This window comes from Telopea speciosissima, chromosome 8, assembly GCF_018873765.1.
Source record: "Telopea speciosissima isolate NSW1024214 ecotype Mountain lineage chromosome 8, Tspe_v1, whole genome shotgun sequence".
Lineage (NCBI taxonomy): Eukaryota > Viridiplantae > Streptophyta > Magnoliopsida > Proteales > Proteaceae > Telopea > Telopea speciosissima.
In genome coordinates, this window is record NC_057923.1 from 4,882,033 (window position 1) to 4,904,350 (window position 22,318).

Sequence of the window (22,318 nt, forward strand, 5' to 3'; positions counted from 1 at the left end):
GCAATTATTAGGTTTGAAAAGGGTGATTTGTGGTTGAAATTAGGCTTGTCAAAACTTACTCGAATGATCGAAATTAGTAAACAAACTCGAATCCAACAAAATTGATTTTTATCGTAATTTACTCTTTAGTTTCTTCTTCTTCTTCTTCATGTTCTTTCTTATTTCAAACTTGGCCTACCCCTACATCTCCTTTCCCCCTTCTTGTGGTTAGGTCAACTTGGCTTGGTCCTGAGAATAGATTAGGGTTGGATTTTTCAGGCCTTGAATCAGGATTGGATGGGTCTGAGCCTAACTAAAGGAACTAAGTGTTGGGTTGGGGTTTTAAAAAGCCAGTTCAATCTGACCCTATTATAGTCCTTATAACACATGTATATAAGAAGAATAGGTTACTTATTTGGAAAATAGATGAACTAAGGTTGATGACAACATTCTCAAGCATCATTTAAAGCGTCAATAACTGAAAAATCATGAAAAACTTAAGGAATCGATGGGCCTGAGTCATGCCACTGGAACTCTCTTTAAAACTGTAGATACCTTTTATGGTCTAAATCGGGTTTTTAAAAATCATCCTCCAAGATAAAACGGCCCTGTCGGCTTCTCCAATAGTCAGTGCACTCATTTACTGAGTCATGTCAGGATACTTCAAAGTTGTACTCAATTGGCACAAAATTGATCTTATTCCAAATATACATACCTAACGTAGCATAAACTATTTCAGATTTGTAATATGATTCACTTTTCTTTCACTTGACGCTTAGGCTGTTTTTGTATACATTCCAAGAAATCATACCAAATACAGCCCTAATCTTCCACCTATGATCTTAAAGCATCTAGACCCATTATTTATTTAACATATATTTGTCTTCTTATCTTCTCACCCTCAATATTTTGTGGGTCCTTATCATCCTATCCCCTGAAGATCTCAACTTTAAATCGTGGTTAAAGAGAATGATCTATACATCTATACTTTAAAAGCATTTAAAATTTAATAGTACATTTTTTAAATTAAAGTTATGTTTGATATGATTGTCTTAAATGCATTATTGATGCATACCAAACGCAGCATTAAAAAATGATGCTTGAACTTTTAAGATCAGTGAAGTACACCTCACCATCCACTATAAGAAAAACTAACCCTATATCACTCTACATCATGCCACATTTTAATCATGTGGAGGGCTAACTTGGCATGTCAAATTTTAATGCTTCACTTAATCATATGACCCATCTACTTTATTCCACATAAACAGAGATACTGATAATTGTGGTAGTCACGATCAAAGTTAAACCGATACCATTCCTTTGTGATATTGATCATATGAAGCATGAATCACGACTAGAGAGGGATCATATCAAATTAAAAAAGAAAACAGTAAAAACCAGCTAAGAAAAAAGAAGACGACGACAACAGGTTAGATATAACTATATCTAGCTATATCTAACTAGATTTAACCTGTTAGATATAACATATCTAGCTATATCTAAAAATATGTGAAATCTGATACAGTAACATGGAGACTTGCAAAAGATAATGAGCACCGAAGAGACCGGAGTGAATTTTGAGGGAATTCTCCGATGTTAAAGTCATTTTAGAACAATTAATAAATAATATAAAAAAATCAGAGCTTTACAAATGAAAGTAAATTATCTCTCAGTGGTCCCCTTCTCCTTATATTTGAGGGTGACGTTTACCAAAACGGTAGTTACTGCTCTTTTGACACGTGTCCAAGCTGGCCGTTTGAGTGGATTCCGTATTTCCTCAATACTGGGGACGTTGCTCATTATGGGCGCATCGATTACTGGAGTTGGTTTTGGAATGGGAAGTCTGCCGTTGAGAATCGTGTAATCTAAGGTGGCTTCCACGTGTCCTCCGCTCATTAGCTGATTGTTATTTGATATAACAAACCCCATGAGTCTAAGCTTAGGGCTACTGGTCCGGTTAGCTTTTTTTTTTTTTCTTATATATATATATATATATATTTGGCTGAGGTTATGTAGGCCTAAACACAAGCGAGCCCGATTTATTAGAAAAGGAAATCGATGTTTCCTCAAACTTTCTTTCTTGATGATCAATAGCTTGCTTTTCATTCTCCTTATGTTCTTGATTTTCATATCTAGCTCTCATATTCATTCCTATGCTGTTGCTGTGCACTATATTATATTAACTTTGCACATAATTAAAATAAGTAAATTATCGTCACCCCTAGTTTAGACCCCAATATGACAAATTAATCACTACCATTAGTTAAATAAATTTAAATCCCTAAACTTGCCTTAACCAATGTTGAAGATGAAGGAAGGGTAGTATTGTAGATTTAATTCTAATGTTTTAGTACAAGGGTAAAATAGTCATTTCACATCAATAACTAACAGCTAACAGACTAACACCGTTACTTTAGAAGGGATGATTTGAGTTTTTTCAAAAATCAGGGGGTGATCTGAGTTTCGCTTGAAAATCAGGGGGTGACGTGTAATTTACCCAATTAAAATCTAGGTATGCCTGTTACATACCCTTCTTGATCTATCTATATATGTTATGGGGGACTGTGGCCCCTCCGCATGTGCGAGATTTCTACCTTTCATAGGGGGCAAGACGGTCATTTCACCCCCACTGTGTTTGCGTGTGGGTGGTACATTATCCCATGTACAAAAAACTTTTCTCTATATGTTATGCAGAAAAAGAATGCTACTTGGTCGTGTGCAGCACACGGCTCCTACGCCTAGACACAGGGTCACACAAAATGACCGTGCATCCCCATGAAAAGGAAGAAATCCCTAAGGGTGCAGCCCTATGTCTAGGCATAGGAATCGCTCACCGCACATGACCAGGTAGCATTCTCTTACCTGGTCTATGATAGTATATGACCCAAGAAAAAAAACTAGACTTGGTAAGTTTCGCATGGCTCAGCGAAATATCGAGTCAATAAAAACTGGGATTGACTTGGATTTGGTCTAGTCACTTCTTAAACTTGGATGAGTCCTCATGACTCCTGAGCATGGTTTTAGAAATCAGTGGTCATGTTAGCCGATTCATATCGGTATCAGTGGAGCTCTATCAATAGCAATGCCTGATCGATCCTATATCAGTGGATGGTACAGACAAGGGTAAAAATGTAAATAAGATTAAAACCCTGCTCGAGAGTCCTAACCAAATTTCATATTATTTTGCTTGACTAGCGTGATCCGTCCGAACAATACTCCTAACTTCAATTGATGCAAACCTCTTTAATTTAGAGCTCCACCATGCTTTTATGATATAGGACTGCTTCTTTTGTCCCCTATAGCAAATTAAAGAACTAATTAATAGGAAAAGTTAGGAAAAGTTTTAAAACTGTGGAGGCCTTCTTAGATCAATATTGTGTTACATATTATCCAAAACCTCAAAATTTTATTTTGATCAAAAGGTCCTCCATGGATTTAAAACAAAATAAATAGAATACTGAATTTTACTAGCAGTTCAGTTCTTCCATGGATCTAATTTCTTTTTTTCAAGAAATAATTAAAGTTTAGAGCTAGCAGCGTTTGTTTCTTCTAGTTTCTTCTTCTCGTTTCCTTGAATTATATATGTATCTTGCGAGTCGGGATCCCATTCTCGTACGTTTCGCCCTGATGGCACGTCCCATATGGTGGATGCCATCTGGACGGCTCACACTCATTCTTATACGTTCTTGTACGAGAATGGGAATCTGGCCAGCTCGTACCTTATTCCTACGTACTTGATTCTCTTCTCCTCCCATTGTTGAAATACAATGGCCTGCCATATTGCTAATGAGGCAGAATTGAAATAGAAGAAAAGATGGATGAATTCAAACCAGAGGACAAACCACAACATTTCCTTGATTTTGTACGATAACTCCTCATCCTACTATTCCCAAATGTTAAAGTTATGCATTTAGCTCGGTTCCAGGAGCTCAGCATGCCCAAGGTGCTGCCAGTCGTTGGACTGTACCACACACACCTTAGTGCAACACACATCTCTAGGCATGCACTAAGATGTGTGCGGCACAATTCAACCGTTGGATGCCCCTTGGGTGCGCCCTGGCCGCTGAACTCCCTAGAGATGGTCCCGAGGCAGCTGAATCAAACAAACGGCGAAAAGAAGAACAAGTGTCTGCATTTTGTACCACCAGCATGCGACCCGCGTTCGTGGCTACGGGATCCTCCAGAAGCAGATGATTGTCCTTCTTTACTGTAACAAATCCGATGTGCGACAGAGCTCGAGAAAGTAAATGCCAAGTTGAAGAAGAACAAGAAGCTTACAAGCTTCTTGGACATAAATTTGACTGCAACAAGGGAGTTTTGACAATCCCAAGTATAATAATTAACGATGGAACAGAACTCATCCTTCCAGCAGTTTCTCATTTTTTTAATACATAGGACGATGCCAAAAAAAAAAAAAAAGAAAGGTCAGTTTGGATCCCAAAAATCAATGTCAATTAGGGTCAATTCGGCCTAGCCCAGCCCAATCCAATCAGGTTCAATCAGGGCCGTGCTGGGCTGGGATTAGCCCAACAGGGTTGGGCCTGGGCTGAGATATCTCAACCTGACCTAGGGTCGGGTTGGGCTTGGGCTGAGTTAAGAGGACTTCGGGTTGGACTGGGGTTTTAAAAAACCCGATCCAACCCGGCCCATTTCACCCCTATTCATATCAGTTCGGTTGTTGCTGTTAGAATTCTCTTCATCTTGACGGTCACACAAACTATTTATGCTGCCTTAGCTTATCGTTATCAATAGATAGATTAGATTAAACTAAGAACCAGGCGAGTCTCTATTGTATTTGAAGTTTTGAACATCATCAGATAGGCCAACTTAAATATCATGGGTTTGGGCCTTGTCCTTAGGGGTCACCCCTCACTTGCTATGACTATATATTGCTCTTCCCCATTTGTAAGCTTAAATATTCTAACCAGTTCAAGTGATGTGATACATTCACTTTCTTCCATATTGCAATCATCGTAAGTTCATTTATTGAAAAAATAAGGGTAATGGATGTGTATAGTTACCAAACGGCCTTTATTTCAATAATACGTTTAAAAAATTGGCGTAAAAAAAATATACATTCCAATAATATGATACATGTTTAATACGTGTTTTATACGTTTTTGTGTAAAAATTCCAGAGCTAAAATATGAGCATTATATCAATATATATGCAATAGATATGTATATCATTTAACAAACACTATAATAGAAATTAAAATACAAATTTATCGAAAAGAAGTCTCTCAACTAAAATAAACACAATATAATAGTAAAATAGTTAATCTCATCATACATCCCACAAGATGATCATAAAACATATCAATATCCTCTTTTGAGTCCTAGACCCATGAACCTCCCCCAGGTTTGGGCTAACTTTAAGCAATTAATATAGAGGAGTGATTTGATTCAAATTGAAGGAACAAAAAGAGTCAGAGGTAAACCTCAAATGACCTTAGAAGAAGTGGTGAGAAAAGACATGCATAGCTTAGGTCTTGTATCAAGTATGACATCTCAAATAATAAAATGTGGGGCCTATATTGACACCTTCTCTCCTGTTCTGACTCATGTGAGCCTCATTCGTATGATATCATTCTCTGTACCGCCATTAATTTATCTTATTCCTTGATTAAAACCCTAAACCAACTCTCCTTCACATATGACATCAGGTTGTAATTTGACCAATGATATAGAGAATTGTCATATGTGACATTAAAATTTTAATTTTTTGTTTAAAAATAAATAGAAAACATATATTATATTTTCAATCCATAATCCTAAATTCCAAAGAATAAAATAAAATATGAATTGATGGAATCGGCCTATTTGAATTGAAATCAACTAACCTCGATTCCGATTCTAACCGATGTTTGTTTTGGCGGATTTCAATTGAGCTCAACTGATTCTGATATTTGAATATGAATCAATGGAGCCCGATTCCATACCTAATTTTGACTTTTCAGACCTTACCTCACATGACCTTGTTAATAAAGGATCCGACTCCTCTCCAGGGAACCAAGCACCCAGGGATTGCCCAATGGCTGAATGCCCCCGGGCCAATCCTTGGGCGCTGAGCTCATTGGAGAGGAGCTCAATCCTGTTTAAAATACTTGGAGTCTAGGAGTGGACCTCCGCGTGTTTGCATTTGGATCGTAGATTCGTAGATCATCATCATCCTTGGAGTCCATCGACCGAGTTCAATTCTGAGTTAGTAGTATGACTCATTTTGCGAGTTGCAAGAACCTCGGTTATCGGACGAGTTGCATTCCGAGTCTGATAAATCTTCAAAATTTTTGAAATCAAAATTCAAAAAACGAATCCTGCTATTTTGATTCTCGCCAACCCACTCTCAGTTATCAAGTCACATTGTCTCTTATCAGCGGTACCATTTCGCGCTGAAAGTCGCATGGAATTGGATTCCCGCTTTCATCACTTTTACACCACAAACTCAGAAGGATTCCATGGATTCTCTCATCGTCTCTTGCCTCAGATCGATTGCGAGCTTCAATCCTAAACTTGGTGACCCAATCTTATGTCGACTTTGGATTCTTCGTTCGGTAACGATCTTCAATTTCGGACTATCGTAATTTTTTTTTCCGCCTCAGGATTGAGATCTGTTTCCTTCTTCCTTTCTTGTTTTGTATGATTTCGATATTTTTCTTCTGAATTTGTTTCCGGTTTGATTTGCTTCTTGCTTCTCTCGTGTTTAATAAGGACATATGCTGCTTGTTCTTGTCATAGAATGTAAAAATCATTTAGCAATAAATCTCCGTTTTTTATTTCTATTTGACTTGGGAATTTGTCATTTCCCCTTAGTTCATTAGTAATCCTCATGAATTGTGGCTTAGGTTTGGTGCATGCTTTCTCCTTTCTAGAATTATTATCTTTTTCCATTCAACTCCCTAAAGATACTTGATGATTGATCTCCTTGTGAATCGATTTCTATCTGTAATCTATATAGAGGAACTGACACTGGATGTAACAAAACAGAAACCTCGTTTTTGTATTCCATTGAATTTCTGTAATTTCCTTGACAGTTGATGCAAAATGATAAACACGCACAACTTAACTTGGGGTGTCTCGGGTTCTTTGAAAGCCGGTAATGGTGCCTAACTGAATTGCTTTAGGAGATATTCTGCAATTTTATATGAATAACGTTATACGTTTCAGGTTGATAAGTTGTCTTTTTGCCAAAATACAACAAGAAGTACACAAAAGAGCCATCTGAGAGCCTCCGGTGATAAACACAGTTATCATACTCACTCCTAGAGTAACTGTGTTCGACCATGAAGGTGTCAAAGCACTTGTACCACTGTCTAGGAGACTGCTTTAAGCTGTACAAGGATTTCTTCAATAGACAAACATGATCTTCTTTTCCTTGAATAGTGAACCCCTTTAGATGCTGCATATAGATCTGTTCGTCCAGCCCTCTATGTAGAAAAGCTGTCTTGGCATCAAGTTGTTCAAGCTCTAAGTCAAACAGAGCAACCATCGCAAGTGACACGCAAATGGAATTATGCTCCAAGACATGTGAAAATACTTTGTTGAAATCCACACCTTCCTTCAATGTATAGCCATTTGCCACTAAGTGTGCCTTAAACCTTACATCTTCAACACCTAGAGTTCTTTCTTTCTTTTTGAAAACTCATTTGCAACCAACAATCCTTAGGCCTTTGGGTGATTTCATTAGCTCCCAAGTATGATTCTCGCAAAGAGATTCAATCTCTTCAGTCATGGCAAAAATCTATTGAGCAGACTCAAAACCTGTGATAGCTTCCTGATAGGTGGAAGGCTCCTGACTATCTACGTTCTCAGCTACAGTTAACTTATAAGCAACAAAATCTGCGTAACTCTGAGGTGGTCTGAAACATTAAAGACCCTTCAATTCGAATTGTCATATCGTTTCGACCACTATCGAAACCAAAATAAGTCTCTGAAAGAACCATGTTTGTTAATCAACAGTAAGGAAAACAGAGGAAGATGCTACGGTCCACTTCTGATCATAGGGTGATTGAATGACTTAAAAAAGGTTTGTGGTGGACATTCAAATCCTAAACACAATTGGTCCAAAGAATAGCCAACCATTTTTCTACCCAGGAGACCCATACTGCAAGTCTATAGTTTAAGAATTTTCCATTAGCTTAGACTAGTGCTTTGCTAGCTACTAGTGAAGGGATATCCTCTGTTTGCTACTATGATAAAGGCTCCTCAGTATTTGCTACCTGGGCTTACCTTCATCCACTGGTGTGCATTGCAGCTGTTGATTCTTATGGTTGAGAACTAGAAAAGGACTTCCCTTCACCATCTGGCAGAGGTCCTCTCAGTGGAAATAATATCATATGGTGAAAGATATATGAAACAAAGTTTCATGTGGCTATCTAAACAGATGGCAGTTTCAATATGTATAGTTACTGAAGGCAATGACAAGCTGTTGCCATTGTTTTGATCTTCCATTTTTTTTCCCATATAATATTGTGTTTTAAAGCTGGCAATTGTAAGGGGAACTTTGTGATATTGGTTTGGCATGCTGTGCTTTTCTTTTTTTGCAGACATACCTGGAGATGGTAGATGTTTGTTCCGTTCTGTGGTTCATGGAGCTTGCTTGAGAGATGGAAAGTCATCTCCAAGTGAGAGCATTCAAAAGGAGTTAGCGGATGAGCTCAGAGCTAAGGTATGCCATGACATCATGTTTCCACTATTTGTATTTGGTTACTTAGACCAACATATGACCCTCCCCAGACCCCGCAAAGTGGGGGGTAAGACTGCGTACATCATGACCCACTGTAGCTCGTCTAGTGCTTCCCACACTTTCCGGATAACTTAGTTCATGCGAAACTAATTGGAGACTGTTTTTGCTTGAACCTGCAATTATTTTTCATGAAGTCAAGAAGTATAATTCTCTCTTTCTTTAAGTGGTTAAAATGATGAAAGATTTTCAAGTTTTTTTCCCTTCAAAGGAATGAGAAATATTCATATAGTCCTGACCATTGCTTGTGACTACTCTGTCTTCTCATCTTATTAATTGAATACTTTTTATTGAATTCTTAAAGTCCTCTAGTTGAAACATTCGCTTATTCTCTGTCCTTATTGTTGATTGTTGTTATCAATCAAGTGTCGCATTTTTCTCACCTTTCTTCTTACAAAATGCAATTGATTTGGTCAGGTTGTGGATGAATTCATAAAGAGGCGTGAAGACACTGAATGGTGAGTTTCTTCAATAGTCTTTGGTTCAAATTCTCATGCAGCACGAATATGGATATCATGCACCCATATCCCCTTATTTCATGGAACAGCCAATCTAAGAAGTAGTGGCTCTTCAATGAGTTTTGATGTTTGAAACTGGTGGAACTGTTAAAACATTCAATAGTCAAAGGTTGTGTAATTTATTACTAGATTGTAGGTCCAGGTTGTTAGAAAATAATCAAATTAATGGATCCACTATTCCCAAAAATATTTGGATGCCTACCTTGGATGATGAAGTTTGAGTAGTACCATAATGATCCATCTGTGGAATTTGCAGGTTTCTTGAAGGTGATTTTGATACATATGTTACACAGATGAGACAGCCTCATATTTGGGGAGGAGAACCCGAGCTGCTAATGTCCTCACATGTGCTACAGTAAGTCTTTATTTTCAAATGCAAAAAACATTTCTTAATTGTATCCCTGGTTATTCTATTGAGCCTGAAAGGACTTGTGGTCAGCTTAACATACTGCAAATGTGGTTTCCAATGTGTCTGACTAAGGTGTTCAATGGAGGTACACCAGTTTGTGTAGTCTTTTACCTAGAGCCATTCTGGTTCAGGTTATCACCATCCAATCAAGAGCTAAAACTTGGATTAGAAGTATCATTAGATTTTACCTCCTGTATTATTTAGGGGTTGTATAACTCTTTAAAACAATTTGTGAATGGATTTGGAATGGTAGTATGAACTATGAAGTGCATGACAAATGACAGCCCAGTCCATTTCTTTGCTTCTCTACATCAGGTCACTTATGAGGTTCCTTACATATTAAATTTTGACTGCAGGATGCCTATCACTGTATATATGAAGGATAAGAATTCTGGTAACCTCAAAATCATAGCTGAATATGGTAAAGAGTATGGCAAGGACGACCCAATCTGTGTGCTGTATGATGGTTATGGACACTATGATGCATTGCAAAACTCATACTGTGGACCACAAGCCAAGACGTAAGGTTTCTGGTAACCCTGTCAGTATGTCTTTTAGCAAGGGCATTTGAGACCATAGTTGTCAAGGCGCCACCTAGGCGTCTGGGTGGGTTTCCAAGGGCTGGGCAGTTTCCCATGTTTTTCTAACTTAACAAGGCGGGAGCCTTGGGTGGTCATTTTTTTTTCTCTAAATAATGTTGTTTCTAACATTTTTAGTGGTTTGTGTATAGGTGAGAAACATGGGATCATTTAGTACAAAAAAAATAAATTAATTAAGAAAGAAATCCAATTTCATTAATTGACTTCTCTTTTTCTCCTCTTGGTTACATATGTTTTTTCCCTCTAATAATGTCTTTTTTTTTTTAACATAATGTTGTTGCTGTAATCCTGTAATGATATTGCTAGATATAGTGCCAAATTAGTGCATAGATTCAGTCTGTATTGTTGTTGTTGTGATGCTATAAAAGAGCATCCCAGTGCACAAGGCTCCCGCTACTGCAAGGTCTGGGAGGGGCAAATGTACGTAGCCTTACCCCCTGCTTCGCAGGAGAGGCTGTTTCCAAGTTCTGAACCCGCAACCAATAGGTTGTAATAGCGCAACTTTAACCATTGCTCCAAGGCTCGCCTACTTGTTGTAATGCTGTAAGCATAATTATATTATTGCTATACTAGATATAATGAATACATTAAAAAAATATATATACAAGGGCGCCTATAGAGCCTAGACGACACTTAGGCGGGCGCCTTGTCGCCTTATTGGTTAGGCGGCCCTCTAACGCCTAGGCGCCTTGACAACTATGTTTGAGACACATGGACAGTTCATTTATATGACTGCAATATGATTTATTTAAAGTATTTTTTTGGGTAGGAAGCGACTTGTCATACTGATACAATTTTTATTTCCCCATCAAGAAGTACTTTGGTCTTACAAAATCTGTTTCGGGAATGGCAGGTACAAGAAAAGATGGTCATTGTTTAGGTAAGAACTGCAGAATTTAGCATTCATTCCTATATACCCTATATATGGCACATTGTACAAAATTTTATTCCTACAAGATTATACTTGATGATTCCAAATAAAAGATGTGATTCGTCTAGCAATTCCAATGTCTTTTGTATGCTCACAAAACCTGCTCTGTTGCATAATCTGTTGAGGACCTTTTACATGCCAGTTACAACTTAAACCAGTTTGAATTTGGAATTACCCGCTTGTGGCATTTGTACCAGTGTATTTGGTATTGTTGGACCATAATAACATGCATAATTGCACTTGAGAAACTTGATCTTGATTCTCCACATGAAACCTTTTTTTTCAGTTAGCTCATCAGTTGATTGCAGATCTTTCATATTAATTAATAGTGTATGGTATTCTTGGACCATGCTAAATAGTAACAACTAGCTACAGGCATAATTGCACTTGAGAATAATCTTTATTTTTCAGATATAAGATTTTTTCTGCTCATCAATAACCCCCCCCCCTTTTGGGGTGTTCATGTATGAATTTCAGATCTCTCAAATAATTTTGACCATGTAACTCAGAAACAACAGATCTAGCAATAATAGATCAAGAATAACAAAGAAAATAAGGTGTTTGTGAAGCAAGATTGACTTATAGAATTGCTTATGACTCTGAAAATAATCGTGCATGAGAGTTGCTTACTGAACATGTCAAGAGGTCTGTAGTGTGCTTTCACTTGCTCAATGTCCAGCACAAGAGAATCACAGGAGTATGGGTGTCAATAAATTGGGTCATGATCCAAATTAAGGTAGACTTTGATATCTATATTTGATTCAAATTAGAGTCATATCCCTTCCATGCTAGTACACAAATAGTTCTATTTTATAATAGGATTAGATTTTTATCACTTGATACAAAGTAATGAACTAAAAAGTTGTAACATTCTTTTATTTGCTCCTTGTTTTATTCTCTAAAGTTATTTTAATCAGGGGTATAAGAGAATTTTCAAAAAAAAATTTGAAAGTGACTTCCTACTATTTCATTCCCATGTCATTGTCTTGAACGTTGTTTTAGTGCTTTTACCTTCTTTTAAAGAAAAATTGTATTATACTAAGAAAGCCAAAAAAAAGTAAGATTACAATTTCTTTTTCACCAACTTTGTTTGCAACAAAATTTTCCCAGGTTAACAATTTCTTATTCCAAATCTCCTTTTTGCAATCTTATTCTTTTTTGGGATTCTTCATTATTGAGGCTCTAGTGGAATCTGACTATGGACAATCAACATTTCCATTGTCAATGTAAAACACACATGCCATCAATCCCTTGTCTTCTGCCTGTCTCTCAGGTGGGTGGGGATCAATGTGTTTCCGGCCTATTTCCTGCTCCACTGGGTCTTGTCTGATGGGAAGAAGGTAGGGTTGAGGCGATTAGTAAAAGCTGGCTTCATTTGGTTGTTGCAAGTGAAATTAAAGGGTAGGGAAATGAAATTTTCAAACCAAATCAAGAAATTTTTATAATCATTTTCTCACATGATATTGCTAACTCAAAATCATTTCATATTTAGTTATAAAATTTTCTTTGCATCTAAATCTCTTGGATTTGAAAAATAACATTTAAAAAGCATCATGGTAAAAAATGTAAGTAATTTGTATAATGATTTTGGATACTAATTATCAACATTTCCTTTTTAAAATTATAAATTTTCACTTCCCTTCTTTTTAATTCCCCTTGCAACCAAACAGAGCTTTAGATGTGGCTCTTTGTGAGGATGACAGGAAAGTCTCGGAAGGCAGACTGCAAAGACATGTTTGATTGTGAAATTGAGGAACATGGATAGGTTGTGCCCACCATTACATATCGGTTAATTGGCATCATGAGGGCATTGACGTCAAATACGAGTGTAGATCCTATTGTCTATACTTGATGGCATTTCATTAGTATCATTTCAAAATTAGCTTCCCTCTTTTCTTGTTTCACTTCACTAGCCGATGGATATTTAAAGAATAACGTTGATTGATCAAGTGTCAAATTTCAAAGTTTAATTTAATCAAATATCCTTGCACGAAACTTATAAACTACCACATCCACTTACCCATGGGTTTCAAAAACTTGAATTATCTATTTCACATTATCTAGAACCTATATGTAACCAAGGATGGTTCTTAGCGTAGCATAGGGCCTTGGTCAATAGTGTTAGTATTTGACAAAGTTTTCATTCACCTGGTGGAAAAGAAAGAAGTCTTTTTCTGCTCTGATATGACTTTGGGTTCATTGTTAATTCTCACAACCTATTTTTCATGATCACAAATATATTTCCTTGGTTCTGTCAGAGGGTTTCGATTTCAATGGTGAAGGGATTCTTCCTTCTTTTCGTTTCTTTTCTTGGGTCAATGGGCACCTTGTGAGGTTAGCAAAATCTTAAAAAATCTGTTTAATTTAAGAGAAAAACACAAATGATTGAACGGTCTAATTAATTTCACGGTAACCGTCAGTTTGGTATTTTTTATTTGCCCAAAAAATATAATGAGGGTAAAATTGACACTGAATTAAGAAATAGGGAAATGATTCTCTGAGCCACCAGGGAAAGGTACACTAGCATCCCTTCTATGTCTCTCCTTTTCATAAGAACTGAACTTGCTACCCTATCATGTATGGAACCCTTCCATCATTCCATAACACCTCAATGGTAAGCTTCTTTGTATTGCTTGCTCGAAGAATTCTCTCCCTAGAAAAGAATAGGCATTTGTAATATGTCATTAACGCTTTTCATTTGGAATCCTACTGACAACCTTACACCGACTGGACCAAACTGAGTGATTGACACTAGACTAGTAATAACCAGATAAGAAACCGAAACCTCTCCCCTTAATGAGTCAAAATAGGTTTAATCTGATCGAAACTTAACCGAACCAAGTGATTGACACCCTTAACCTTACCACTTGTATTTACTATGCAAATGCTCCTCCATTTTTCATCCAACCATCCAAAAAGCCAGCTCAAATGAGCATTTTGTGGATGTTTATGCCATTCTAGTGCTAATATGTGTGTGCATGAGAGAGAGAGAGAGAGAGAGAGAGAGAGAGAGAGAGATTCTAATATGGGAGTTTAATTAATACCATGATCTCCCACGCACAATATCCCTTTACCGAGTATCGGGGGATCAAGAATAGGAATTTATCTCGTCTCCAGGAGCCCAACACGTTTAGGGTGCTGTCAGTCGTTGAGTTGTGTCGCAGACATCCCTTGGCGTGCGCTGAGATGCGTGTGGCACAGCTCAACCGCTGGATGCCTCCTGACAGCATCCTGGGTACACGTCTCCCTAGAGACAATCCTGATCCCAAGAATAGTGGAGATATTCTTGATTTCATACTTTAAGGGAAGAACATTAATGACCCTGATGGGTATACTTTTCTTGCACCCACTGTGTGCAGGAAAACTTTTATTTGAGCAATTTTTGGAAGTTAAGAAAAAAAAAATCTATGATGACACAATGATTAACTTATTTCTTTATGATTTTTTTTCTCAGTATCCAAACATAGCCTAAAATTTAAATTGTTAATTATCCTAAAATAGCCCGAGCCGCCTTATACCGTCGGCGATTGCCCGTTAGCTTTTAACAGAATAGGGTATCGCTAAAACCCTAGATGACACGTAGGAATCCGCGTGGAATCAACGCATTGGTTGAGAGTCTGGGACTCTGGAGACTACACTCAAGAGACCATAGAGCGAGAGACACAACAGGGAGGGAGGTTAAATAGCTCATCTCTCAGCTGGGAGAGTCGAAACTGTGACTCATTTGTTAACTTCGATCCTCTCGGCTTCTCCGCAGATATCTGAGCACTTCACCTGCATGGCTCAGTTACAGGCTATTTCCTCCCCTCCATCCAGCAATCTCGTTTTCCATGGCACTAAGAGATATGGTAAAATTCCTGTTCTGCTTCTATCCCTTGAGTTGTGTTGCTTTTTCTCCTGCATTTCATGATCTCATCTGCTCAAGGCTGTGAATTTATTTTTCCCACAGTTTGACTGTATATTATTATTTGAAGTCCTAAATTTGTGGTTAAGTTCATTGATTACGTTAGTCTTAGCTCCATCTGTTATGGGAATTTCTTTTATTAAACTTACTGAGGGAACGAATTCTAGTTAGTTCCTCAGTGATGATGCTTGCCTAACTTTAAAGGGGTGAAATGAAATGATATGAAACCGTGCTTCTGTATGTTGAAGGATATAGTTAAAAATAAAAATGCAATTTCTGTTTTGACTTTGTGTTTTTTGTAAATTTTGTTTTGAATAAAATCAGTTTTTGTTTCAGAGTCACTTCAGATTCGTGATAAGTTATGCTGCTTAGGGAGATTGTCTTCAAATCAAGAGGTATTGCTTTCATTAACTCCCCTCCTGCCCCTGATACCGATACGGCTTTTACTTATTTTATAATGGATTGATGAGATGATTTTGTTATCTTCTTTTTCGCTATTAGTTAGGGGCAAGGTCTAGTGGGCTCCATGGGAATGCAGTTGTTCATCAGAAGGGAAACCTTATTCAAGTTTCTGCTGGTCGAGGTATGTTAGTCTTATTATAGTTGTTGCAAAATGGAACTATTGATTTTGAGTTTGTTGAAGCAGAGCCTCCAATCCCTTAATTTGTTTATCAGTTTTTTAACCTGTATAATCCCTTAAAAGATTAGGTCATATGATAGGTTGCTTCCAGTTTATGGTAGTTACTTTAGTTTGAACTTAGCGCATGACTCAGATGTTGGGGTTCCATGCGAAAGCAATTATTCCACATTGGATGTGAGTAGCCCGAAAGCTTATAAGGACTTGGGTGCCCCCTTTTTAAAGGCTAGATTTTACGGGTGAAGTTCTACCAAGTACCAACAAGCAGTATCAGAGCTGGGGCATGGGGAGAAACGACTTGGACACCCATTTCTTGAAGGCTATCTTTTAAGGGTGAAGTTCTACCTGAGTCCCAACATCAGAGATCCATCCTCTGTTTTTCTTTACGGATGATAGTATTTTTCTGTACATATTTAGAGCTTATTTGTGTAGGGAAAATCTTGTTGTTATCAAAGTTAGTGAAAAAAAAGTTGTAACCTTACTTTTTTTTGCCCTTTTAGTATAACACCCTTCTTCTTTCAATGAGGGTCAAATCCTGTCATTTCACGTGTACTTGAAAATCGTTTAAGACAACATCTCTTGAGAATATCATAATGGTAAGCCACTTTCGAATTATTTTGAATCCCTCTTCTACCCCCATCTTAAAAGAATTTTTGGGAATAAGACAAGGGGCAATCAAAAGAGGTTAAAACTTCCTAGTTTACCGCTTTGATTACAACAAGATGCACCCATTTGCTTAGTATTTCATTTGACCAGAGAACCTATGGGTGAGGTATCTGAGTTTTGAAATTCCTCTTCAGTTTCTTGGTCAAATTGTTCATTTCCTTTAAGTACTGAACCTCTTGTAGGCATTTTTGGTCTTTTTGTATTCCCAACCTAGTCTTTCCTCCATTCAAGATAGCTAATTTTGGTTTTACCCTTTTTTATTAACCTAACAAAGGGGCAGGATTCTGGTAATGGGAGATGACATTTCTTTTGTTTTTCTTAGTAACAACATAATTTGTTTCAAAAAGAAATGAAAGAACATACACGGTACATGTTTCTTATTTCCAGAATTTGTTTATTTGAAAGTGGAAGAACATATGACTGGATTTATTATGGAACTTTCTTGTTTTCTTGCTATCTTTTTGGCATAATCCAAAAATGTTTTATTTACAGTCACTCAAGCCATATTGACTGGTGAAAAGGAGACTGATGTTTCTGCATCTCCAAAGGGCAGAGGATTGCGTGGAAAATTGAATAAAGTGGTTTTAGCCTACAGTGGTGGATTAGACACCTCAGTTATTGTCCCTTGGCTAAGGTAAATGTGCTGTATTTCTTACTCAATTGGTGTTTTCAACTTTTACCTTCATAAATTCAGCTAAGCTTAATGCCCATATGTTTTCTGTATTTTTTGTTTCCTGAATGAGATTAGACTTGGTAATCCATCCTTTTGCTTAGGCAAATCCTCTTTAGAAAATCTAAGCAAAGATCAAAGAGTTTTTAGTTATTCATGCATCTTATATAATAAGGAGAGATGCCTTCTCTTGAACATTTGATTCCAATAGATCTCTAGTGAATTTTTTACTGGGGTGGGGGGGTGGGGTTTCTACTTTCTAGCAGATAAGTTAGTGAAACTTGGAGCCTCTAGGAGCACTATGCATGCGTGGATGTATCTGATAATGTAGGTTTGTGATGGCTTGTTTTTTCTATAACCTTTATATTATAACTCCACATGTCTGACCTCTTTGATCTTTCTAAATTGAGAGCTATTGTTTCTCTTTATACATTTTACTACGGTGAATTATATAATATCTTGTTTTGTTTCACTTGATGTATAAGCTTCTAATGTTCCCTGTTAAATGTTTTGCTTTCTTAATTCTTTTATTCCTGTACTTCTTTGTGCATTGCAGGGAGAATTATGGGTGTGATGTTGTTTGCTTCACTGCAGATGTTGGTCAAGTATGTCACATGCACAAATATATACTTCAACATTGGTTTATACATTTATAGAGGATTAAATTTTCCTCTAAAAGAGTTTTCTTCAATTGTTGGTGTACTTCTTATGAGTTTGATATATCAAGAGCTATTCCTTTTATACCTGTCTACTTGAATGCTACTTTATAGGGACTCAAGGAAATGGAGGGTTTGGAAGCAAAGGCCAAAGCAAGTGGAGCTTGCCAATTAGTTGTAAAGGATTTGAAGGAGGAATTTGTGAGAGATTATATATTTCCTTGCTTGCGTGCTGGTGCAATATATGAAAGGAAGTATTTGCTGGGGACCTCTATGGCTCGACCTGTTATTGCCAAGGTGAAGAACAAAAGTTACTTAGAACTAAAGCAACTAAGTAACTGGTTTATGATGTCCTGTATTTTGAACCAAATGCGTTGATTCTTCATGCGCTACTTGACCTTGAACTTGGGTCCTTGAGATGTTCATTATAAAAATAGTGGCACATCATGCTGACAAATAATACCATGAGTTAGATAAGGATGGTATTGCTTTCTTTGTATAGATGTTTGAGGAAAGAGTTGGGTTTTTTTTTTCCCCAATGAAATTTTCTGTGGATCTCATCTCATCTTGTTTTTTTTATTTTCTCCATGCACTACTGACAGAAGTCTTGCTTTTATATGCGCAGTGGTTCACTAAGAATGTGGGGCAGGTGGTATCAGTCACTGCAATATTTAGATTAAGATCACAAGCACATTTATGTCAAATACATGGGAGAAGGAATTGAGTTGTCTGAATCTAGCAGTTTAGAGTTCAGGCATAGATTGCACCATGCGCATACTTTTTCTTTTTTTTTTGGGGGGGTGGGGGGAGGTGTTAAAGCATGGTTGTTGTGAGGTGTGGTGGTTTTAGACGAGGGATTGCTCTTTGTGGCTTCTCCGATAAATCACTAAATGGATTCGTTTCTGATGGAAGGCTCATCTTTGTTGCTCTTTTTTTTTTTTGCGGATTTGCTGTTTTGATGTTATTTCTCCTTTCAATGTAACCTGTAAAGTACTATGGTGTTCACCCAGCCCCCTTCCCCCCCCCCCCCCAAAAAAAAAAAAAAGTGATGTGTGCTATTGCCATCTTTTTGCTATCAGGCCATGGTTGATGTTGCCAAGGAAGTTGGAGCAGATGCTGTTTCACATGGATGCACTGGGAAGGGAAATGATCAGGTTAGTCTCTCAACTTGTTTTTTTTAAAATCTGTACTGCTTTCTAACGTTGTGAAATCTAATATGTTATTACAGGTCCGATTTGAACTGACCTTTTTCGCTTTGAATCCTGAACTAAATGTTGTGGCTCCATGGAGAGAATGGGAAATACAAGGGCGAGAAGATGCTATTGAATATGCAAAGAAACACAATGTGCCTGTACCAGTTACTAAGAAATCTATCTACAGCAGAGACCGGAACTTATGGCACCTCAGCCATGAGGTAAATCTACCTGCTTATTTCTTTTGTGGTGTTTTAGTACATTCAGTAGCCTTACTTATTTATGAAGGTTCTGACCCAATAACATCCTTCTTGAGGATGTGGAAAGGAGGGTGGATATGATAAATCCATCTCAAATAATGAATTTCATTGTTCATTAATGTGAAGGTATATGAAGAAAATGTAGCGTCTGCCAGTGCCAATGTCTTACAACAAGGGTCAGTGACTTTGTTACAGAAATTTGATTTATAAACTATTCATGCAGGAAAGGAAGAATCATCCCATCTGTTTGCCATAATACTGAAACATACCAGAAAATTGGGATGAGTTCATAGTTTGACTGGAGGATTTCTTCTGACATCAGAGTTAACCCTGCACACCTCTTAAAAGTACTAATAAGTAATAAATAAATAAGTAAAGAACTCTTGACATTTGCCTCCAGTCTCTAAATACCTGTTATCAGACTTTATAGTCATTTGTGTTTTTGATCTCTTGGATTTTCTTTTGGCAAAATTTTGTCATTAGTAAACATTGAATCCACTAAGAAAAAAAAAAAATCATATCCATCACATTTACTGGATCAGGTATATCTTGGTAGGTTTCAGATGGAAAATAATCTAATATTTGCTTTTTGTTGAGATGTGAAATTGAAGGGAGACATTCTGGAAGACCCTGCAAATGAGCCAATGAAGGATATGTACATGATGACTGTTGACCCGGAAGATGCACCCAACAAACCTGAGTAAGTTGGTACTTCTATTTTGCATCTTAATTTATAGTTTGGAGGGACACGTACCCCAATAAAATGTGGGGAGGCACTGTGGCCTTTTCCTGTCGCACAGCTTTTATGCTTGTCATGATTTTCGCCTCATTTTTGCTTGTTGCATGCCAGGTATCTGGAGATTGGAATTGTTTCAGGACTCCCTGTCTCAGTGAATGGAAAAGAGCTCTCCCCAGCATCTCTTCTCACAGAGCTTAATGAAATTGGTGGTAGACATGGGATTGGCCGTATCGACATGGTTGAAAACCGGCTTGTTGGAATGAAAAGCCGTGGGGTCTATGAAACTCCTGGAGGGACCATCCTCTTTGCTGCTGCCCAAGAACTCGAGTCCTTGACACTTGACCGGGAGACAATGCAGGTTAAGGATTCACTTGCATTAAAATATGCCGAGCTGGTGTATGCAGGTAGATGGTTTGATCCACTTCGACAGTCAATGGATGCATTCATGGAGAAGATAACTGAGACCACAACAGGGTCAGTGACCCTGAAACTGTATAAAGGATCTGTCACAGTGACAGGTCGGAAAAGTCCATATAGCCTGTATAGGCAAGATATATCATCATTTGAGAGTGGCCAAATATACGACCAGGCTGATGCTGCTGGTTTCATACGGCTATATGGTCTCCCAATGAGGGTTCGAGCAATGCTGGAGAAGGGTATCTGAAGACTCTTCTCTCTCTCTCTCTCTCTCTCTCTCTCTCTCTTTAATGTAGTGAAGGTGTAAACAGTCGGTAGGTGTTTCATTGAACCCAAACCAGGGAAGCAGATAGAATTAAATTGTTTCATAATTTCTTTCCTGTGAAATGATTGTTAGATGTCGACCCTGAATTGGAATCGTGTTCATTCCAAGCAGTACCATTGGCGAGACTGTTTAATAACATTTTTTTTTGTAACTGTTCTAGTTAGTCTGGATTAGGATTCTATAAGTTCAGTCATGTTTTGAATTAGTTTATTTTATTTTTTTAGTTTCCTATTAAGTTTTTACTACATTGTTAGTTATGAATAACGATTGGCAGGTCTTTCTTTTTTAGTGTTTGAGTCTGTTTTGAGCCTTCTATATATGTTTTTAAAATGGTTCAGCCTTATACACGAATTTGATAGATGAGATTTTGGCTTAACTATTTTGCTGCTGAGAAAGTATGCTACTATGAGAGACAACGAGGAGTGAGAAATTCTTGGGATTGGAGAGATTCTAATCTAAGTCTGTTTGTGGAAAATCATAGGTTATATATATCCTTCTTTATGCTCCATTTTTATTTTCTTAAGTATTGTTATCATCTGTTATTTGTATGCTTGTTGGAATTCGATTTAACCTGAAATTAAGGGGGATTTTCATCTTCTTTGAATACTATTTATATGTTGTTACTGCTAGAAACTCCCAGCAAGAGATCCTCAAGGCGGTTGCCCTGTTTTAGGGCCTCTTGCTGAAAATGAGATTTGTTGTATTGGAGAATTTGTCCATCAGATTCCTCCCGTACTTTGGGGCATTGAAGCTCATCCTAAAAGTGATCTTCTACCAAGATTTGAACCATATTAGATTTGCTGATCTGCTGATACATGAAATCTCCAAAATTTTACTTACGGGTTTCAAATTTATATTGTTTTGCCTCTTGAACGTTGTTGTATTTTGGGGTTTACTTATTCTAGCAATTTTTTAACATTGATCAAAATCTGACCTCCATAAAAAGATTGACTTTGACCCTACTATTGACCTAAACTCTGTTTTAGGGTTTGTTGAAATCCTATTAAGGGTGAGTTTTCTGAACCCTACTGTTCATTCTACCTACCCACACTAGAAGTATTATTTATTATGTTAGGTATCAGCTGGTTAAGGTCTTGGCTTCTTAGCTCCCTGAGATGATATTTGATAGATAATTGTTATGAATTCTACAGAAAAAAAAAGATCATTAATATATGATTCTCAAATTTGTTGGTGTTTCTGTAGGCTTCATCTTGATGCAACTTGCAAGTAAAAATATAAAGTGAAATTTGTTTTTTTTCTTAATCATTTTGTGTAACTTAACTCTTATCATATCATGTTGGTATGTATACTTTCCAGATGTGATCTTTCATTTTCCTTTTCAAATTTAAGGGATTTGGATTGTCAATACCTCCTCTCTTCTACGATCACTTCTCATAGTCCAGACTCAGCCCTACACCAAATCCCAACTACAAATGTGATGGTGAAAAACACTGGTGTGGCGGAAAATCTCAAGTGAGCGTGACTATATATTGGTAATGCATAGAGGGTTGATTAGGCCTGATTACCGACCGACTGATCGTTTATTTAACGGTCTCGGTTTTGGGTTTTTTATAAAGATTACTTAATCAGTTGGTATCAATCTATCTTGGCCCTCAGCTGTGCAGGATCGATTACGAGTTGTGGTCTGACCAAGACTATTCGGTTGACAC

The 22,318-nt window shown here is 37.3% G+C and overlaps 2 protein-coding genes across 4 annotated transcripts; both read left to right on the top strand.

Annotated features, from left to right (window-relative positions):
* Positions 1 to 6,333: 6,333 nt before the first annotated feature.
* Positions 6,334 to 11,346, top strand: LOC122670692 (OVARIAN TUMOR DOMAIN-containing deubiquitinating enzyme 4-like). 2 transcript variants are annotated; one of them, XM_043867651.1, is made up of 6 exons: positions 6,334 to 6,535; positions 8,525 to 8,649; positions 9,142 to 9,182; positions 9,499 to 9,597; positions 10,008 to 10,172; positions 11,104 to 11,346. In XM_043867651.1, exons 1-6 carry the CDS (start codon positions 6,511 to 6,513, stop codon positions 11,132 to 11,134), a joined length of 486 nt encoding a protein of 161 aa, XP_043723586.1. In that variant the 5' UTR covers positions 6,334 to 6,510; the 3' UTR covers positions 11,135 to 11,346. The 2 variants fall into 2 exon arrangements, with proteins under 2 accessions (XP_043723586.1, XP_043723588.1); XM_043867653.1 differs by having other exon boundaries at positions 8,528 to 8,649.
* A 3,512-nt stretch (positions 11,347 to 14,858) lies between these two features.
* On the top strand, positions 14,859 to 20,678 carry LOC122670719 (argininosuccinate synthase, chloroplastic-like). Of its 2 annotated transcripts, none has more exons than XM_043867684.1 (10): positions 14,859 to 15,029; positions 15,422 to 15,480; positions 15,587 to 15,672; positions 16,885 to 17,022; positions 17,615 to 17,663; positions 17,829 to 18,011; positions 18,794 to 18,868; positions 18,943 to 19,128; positions 19,779 to 19,867; positions 20,018 to 20,678. In XM_043867684.1, exons 1-10 carry the CDS (start codon positions 14,960 to 14,962, stop codon positions 20,568 to 20,570), a joined length of 1,488 nt encoding a protein of 495 aa, XP_043723619.1. In that variant the 5' UTR covers positions 14,859 to 14,959; the 3' UTR covers positions 20,571 to 20,678. The 2 variants fall into 2 exon arrangements, with proteins under 2 accessions (XP_043723619.1, XP_043723618.1); XM_043867683.1 differs by having other exon boundaries at positions 15,587 to 15,668; positions 16,881 to 17,022.
* The last annotated feature ends 1,640 nt before the right edge of the window (positions 20,679 to 22,318 follow it).

Coding starts and splice junctions, on each gene's coding strand:
- LOC122670719 (XM_043867684.1), top strand. CDS start 14,960: ATGGCTCAGTTACAGGCTATTTCCTCCCCTCCATCCAGCAATCTCGTT. Junction 17,664..17,828: donor TCACTGCAGATGTTGGTCAA/GTATGTCACATG, acceptor GCTACTTTATAG/GGACTCAAGGAAATGGAGGG. Junction 18,869..18,942: donor CTGGGAAGGGAAATGATCAG/GTTAGTCTCTCA, acceptor ATGTTATTACAG/GTCCGATTTGAACTGACCTT.
- LOC122670692 (XM_043867651.1), top strand. CDS start 6,511: ATGTCGACTTTGGATTCTTCGTTCG. Junction 9,183..9,498: donor AGGCGTGAAGACACTGAATG/GTGAGTTTCTTC, acceptor TGGAATTTGCAG/GTTTCTTGAAGGTGATTTTG. Junction 9,598..10,007: donor ATGTCCTCACATGTGCTACA/GTAAGTCTTTAT, acceptor TTTTGACTGCAG/GATGCCTATCACTGTATATA.